Source organism: Protobothrops mucrosquamatus, unplaced genomic scaffold (assembly GCF_001527695.2).
Source record: "Protobothrops mucrosquamatus isolate PMUCROS unplaced genomic scaffold, P.Mucros_1.0 scaffold6671, whole genome shotgun sequence".
NCBI classification, from domain to species: Eukaryota; Metazoa; Chordata; class Lepidosauria; order Squamata; family Viperidae; genus Protobothrops; species Protobothrops mucrosquamatus.
Window position 1 is genome coordinate 19,386 of NW_015392490.1, and position 5,426 is coordinate 24,811.

General features: G+C 45.7%; 1 protein-coding gene across 1 annotated transcript in view; it reads left to right on the top strand.

Annotated features, from left to right (window-relative positions):
• The window catches only part of PHF24 (PHD finger protein 24), a 27,607-nt gene that overhangs the window by 10,681 nt on the left and 11,500 nt on the right, over positions 1-5,426 (top strand). The window contains exon 7 of the mRNA XM_015829657.1: positions 4,778-4,963. Coding sequence (XP_015685143.1) covers positions 4,778-4,963 — 186 coding nt within the window. The remainder of the gene's footprint in view (positions 1-4,777; positions 4,964-5,426) is intronic.

Sequence of the window (5,426 nt, forward strand, 5' to 3'; positions counted from 1 at the left end):
CCCATCTTCCATAAAGTTAACAAGTTAATTCTGTCATCTCATGAGGCTACACCTATAAAAAATCATTTGGAACCCTTAATAAGGTTTACAACTTCAATTACTTAATTATCATTCAATTGTTTTCAATTATTACAACATTATTATATTTATAATAATCTTCCTTTTAATAAAAATTATTCATTTAATTAATTCTTCAGATCTAGCCTGCCCTAATACTGAAGGACTCTGGACAGTGAATCATAAAGCTTAGACCAGGGGTTTAGACCAGAGTCTCCAAACTTGGCGACTTTAAGACTTGCTTAAAAGCTTAAGATCAGAGGTCTTCAACTTGGCAACTTTAGGACTGGTGGACCTCAGCTCCCAGAATTCCCCAGCGATCAACACTGGCTAAGGAATTCTGGGAGTTCAAGTCCCCCAGTCTTAAAGTTGTCAAGTTTGGAGATCCCTGGTTTAGACCAGGTATGTAGGAAAACATGTAAGAAAAACAGGGAAGACACGGTTACACACCATAAAAATTCCAAATAAAATTAACCATCTAGCTAACCAAGTTACTTACGCCTCCCTGGCTTAGCCACTCTGGCCCTGCATGAATAAGATACAAAGTTCAGTAGAGGTTTGCAACATCTGGCAGAGAACGGAGCTGTCAAAAGATTGTCAGGGTCCCCAGCTTCGATGTTGGTAGGCAGGCAAGCCCTGGCTTGTTATTGTTGGTCTTTTCTATTCCTTCTTCCAATTTATGGAGCAAGGAGGATAATTTCCTCTTTGGGGAAATTGACAGTTGCTTTGCCCAGGTGGGTGAAAATATCCTCTGGATGTAGTCAGCAATTCAAAATTTATTCTGGACACAAATCCACTTTTTCCCTAATAGTGGACTAAATGAGCTTCTATGAGAGGTTTTTAAGGAAACAAATCTGGATTCCATTTATTGGGCTGTCTCATAACTTATGAAGTGCTTTAGGAGGTGCTGTAGTTCCATATTGAATATTATCCTAGCACCCCACTTTCCTGAGAGTCAAAGCAATTAATCAGTGGAACAGAAGTTGCCTCCAGAAGTTGTGGGCGCTCCATCACTGGAGGTTTTAAAGAAGAGACTGGACAGACATTTGTCTGAAATGGTATAGGGTCTCCTCCCTGAGCAGGGGGTTGGACTAGATGACCTCCAAGGTCCTTTCCAATTCTGTTATTCTATTATTCCGAGCCAGGACAGGCTTGTCAGCTGGTCTAGAGGCCAACATTTCGTGAGCAGAATCCCCACAAGTGTCCCACCGTTAGCCACACCTGGAACGCCTCTCTTCCTGTAGCCGCTTCTACCTTGGGGTCTGCTAGCGAGAGGAGTCAGCGCTGACAATTAGCTAAGCCTCGTTAGGAATTGAGATGAGGCCCCGGCGTTNTTCCTTAAGATGCAGTGCCCAGAATGGAAGAGAGCCTACCGAGTGTAGCTTTGCTGCTAATTTGCTTCAAGGCTTGGCTGTGGATCCTTCTTTCTCTTTGCAAGGATCCCTCCTCTCTGGAGGATTCCAAGCATGAAATTCCCCGTTTTTGTGGGATAGCCCTGAAGCTGATTGCCCTTTTCATCATTCTGTCCTCCTTTGTGACTTCAAAGCCGCTTTCCAATCAGTCACGGCAGCCCCAAACCCTCTTAATGTATAAATCCAGTGATGCTGCCAGTCTGCATCCCTGATACAGGTACTCCTCAACTTATGACCACCATTTGGGTCATAAGTCAAGGAGCCCAAAATTTCTGTTGCTAAGCGAGATACGTTTTTAAATATTTTTTCCCCCGTTTTATGATCTTTCTTGCTATGGCCTTTCTTAAGTGAATCTCTGCAGTTGCTAAGTTAAGCTGTTAAGTGAATCTGGCCTCCCCGTTCACTTTGCTTATAAAGAAGATGGCAAAAGGCAATCATGTGACCCTGGGACACTGTGGCCGTTGTAAATAGCAGCCATTTGACAAGCGTCTGAATTTTGATGACCCTGGGAATGCTGCAACGGTTGTAAGTGTGAAAATGGAATGGAACGGAATGGAATAGAATAGAATAAAGAGAGAATGGAATGGAATAAAGAGGGAATGCAATGGAATGGAATGGAATAAAGAGGGGATGGAATGGAATAAAGAAGGAATGGAATGGAATAAAGAGGGGATGGAATGGAATAAAGAGGGAATGGAATGGAATGGAATAAAGAGGGAATGCAATGGAATGGAATAAAGAAGGAATGGAATGGAATAGAATAAAGAGGGAATGGAATGGAATGGAATAAAGAAGGAATGGAATGGAATAAAGAGGGAAGAATGGAATGGAATGGAATAAAGAGGGAAGAATGGAATGGAATAGAATAAAGAGGGAATGGAATGGAATGGAATAAGGGAATGGAATGGAATAAAGAGGGAAGAATGGAATGGAATGGAATAAAGAGGGAATGGAATAGAATGGAATAAAGAAGGAATGGAATGGAATAAAGGGGATGGGATGGGATGGAATGGAATAAAGGGAACGGAATAGAATAAAGAGGGAATGGGATGGAATGGAATAAAGAGGGAATGGAATGGAATGGAATAAAGAGGGAATGGAATAAAGAGGGAATGGAATGGAACGGAATAGAATAAAGAGGGAATGGAATGGAATGGAATAAAGAGGGGATGGGATGGGATGGAATAAAGAGGGAATGGAATGGAACGGAATAGAATAAAGAGGGAATGGGATGGAATGGAATAAAGAGGGAATGGAATAGAATGGAATAAAGAGGGAATGGAATAGAATAGAATAGAATAGAATGATCATTTTCAGTGCTGTTGTAACTTTGAATGGTCACTAAATGAACTGTTATAAGTTGAAGACTACCAGTACATAGCTAAATGTCTATGGAGATTCTCAGTCACCCAGGTCATAGTGGATGAGAAGCGAAAGGTCTTCAGAGAAAAAAAACAAGAATGTCCAGTTGCCTCGTGAAAAAGCATCTTTGGGACTACCGGTACATCTTTGCCCTCAACTGCCTTTGCCTCAAAGCCCACTCGTCTCTCTTCACAACCCCCCTTGGATTTGACCAGCTGCAGAATCTACTGAGATAATAGCTGGAGTTCCCTATCACTCCTCACCAAATATTGCCCGACCCCTCCACTCTGAGTAATATATTGTGCCAGCCCAAGCAGTGTGTGTGTGAGTGTGAGTGTCAGTGAGAGTGAAAGGGAGGGAGGGGAGGGAGGGAGGGAGAGAGAGAGAGAGAGAGATTTCCTCGCACAATTGTCTTGCAGTCCTGAAAGCAAACTCTCTCTCCTCATATGTATCGGAGGCTGGGGAGAACCAGAAGCAATCTCTCCAGGGGCCTCATAGAAAATCCAGCCACGTCTGGAACAGGTGAAGCTCGGGATTAGGCAAATACGCAGCCTCTTCCGAAGGGGAAGATTTAGAACAAAGGTTGTTTGCCCTCTCCCCCCCCTCCCCCAGAGAATTAGCACTACCTGATGACACAGTCCCGATGTGTTGCTTTCAGTGTTCATTGTCTAACACATCTGGAAAGTGCCAAGTTGGAAAGGCCTGCCCTAAAAAAGACCCAGTTCACAGCTGGGCGTCCTCTATTCATTTATTCATTCCATTTCTATAGCTGCCCAAATTAACCAAGTGACTCTGGGTGGATTAAAATGCTAAAACAATTTGAAAATATTAAAACAGCGAAAACAAAAACCGAATAAATTTCTCATCACTGTCACCCTCAGAATCTCAAGTGTTTTTTGGGAGGGGGAGAGGAATGAACTAAGAGCTGTCCGGTTCATCTTTGAATGTGAACCTGCTTAAATGAGACTTTCGGAACCAAAACAGGAAATGGTTTATTAGAGATAAACCATTTCTCCCATTTTGGTGCCGTTCTCCGTCACAAAACAGCTGGAGGAAAATGAATTACTGTGTGTGAATTAACACAGGAAAAAATGACTGTAGGGAGAGGGGCTTGCAAAGTAGGGGAATATTCTGGAAAAGGTCACGAAAAATACAAATGAGAAAGGATGTGTGACAAGAAATGGAATCACGTGTGGTTGGAAGAACATGTAGTGAAACCAACTGGAAATGCTTGGGAGAATCAGAACAACTTCCAGCTGCTTCCTTCTGCCCAGGACACAGGTCACCTTCATGCCCCAATTGGTCCCAGCCGGGATCCTGAAGCTGGTGGTCCAAGAATGTGGCTTCTCTCCAGAAAGAGCCTGGAAACCCCTCTGTCTGGGTCTTATCATTAATACCTATCCTTTTCAGAGCAAATTTAGTGGCCCCTGGCTTGAGCAGTCATATTCTCTGTGGGCCCCGGGGGGTGGGGAGGGTGGCAGTGAGAACAGGAGTTGTGGGTACTCCATCACTGGAGGATTTTAAGAAGAGACTAGACAGCCATTTGTCCAACATGGGATTGGGTCTCCTGCTTGTGCAGAGGGGGTGGACTAGAAGACCTCCAAGGTCCCTTCCAACTCTATTATTCTGTTAATCACCAAAACAGTTTGTCTCCAAAAGTTGTGGGTGCTCCAACACTGGAGCTCTTTAAGAAGAGACTGGGCAGCTACTTGTCTGGCATGGTAGAGGGTCTTCTGCTTGAGCAGGGGGTTGGATTAGATGACCTCCAAGGTCTCTTCCAGCACTGTAGTTCCGAGTCCTCTCCTTGCTCCTTCTTGGCATTGGCCAATCCAAAGTTCAGAGGCTCATCTGTGCCAGGAGCCCCAAAGAGGCTCGTCCACCGGGGCTGGGTTCTCAGGACCGGAGGGCTCTTCCCGGATCTTTCCCAGCCCTCCTTCCCCCTGCAGGTGACCAACGAAGAGATGTGTGAAGTCTGTGAGGTGTGGACGGCAGACAGCCTTCTGCCCTGCCGGGTGTGCACCAAGGTCTATCATGATGGCTGCCTGCGGCGCATGGGCCTACTCTCCCCAGACGAGGCCTCGGAGGCCATCGAGGCGGCCCACTCCACCGTCGGCTGGAGCTGCTACCACTGCGTAAGCCACGGGGCTGGGAGGGGGCCTACAACAGCTCACCGTGGCCAGCTTACTGCGGCCAACTCATCTCACCAGCTCAGTGGGGGACAACTCACCACAGGACAAGAGTTACCGTAATGTCAAAGAAGTAGTGGAAGGAAGGATGCCAGAGGAGGGAGAAGATAAAATGTGAATGACGGCAATTAAAACATTTTTTAAATTATTTTAAATAATTACATTGAATTGTTGAATTGTCCCATGGCAAGTTGGCCCGTTCCGCTGGGAGGGGAGCAGGGAGGCCACGGAGGGCATAAGCCGGGCTGGTCTTGCCAGACCCTTTTTGGGAGATGGGTGCCGAGAAAGATTTGGGAAGTGGGACGGGTGGGGAATGGCAGAGGGGAGGGTCAGGGGGCAGGGAATATATGGTTGTAGAGGCAAGGTGCATTTAGTTATGGGAAGATACGGGGGGGGGGGGGGGGGGGGG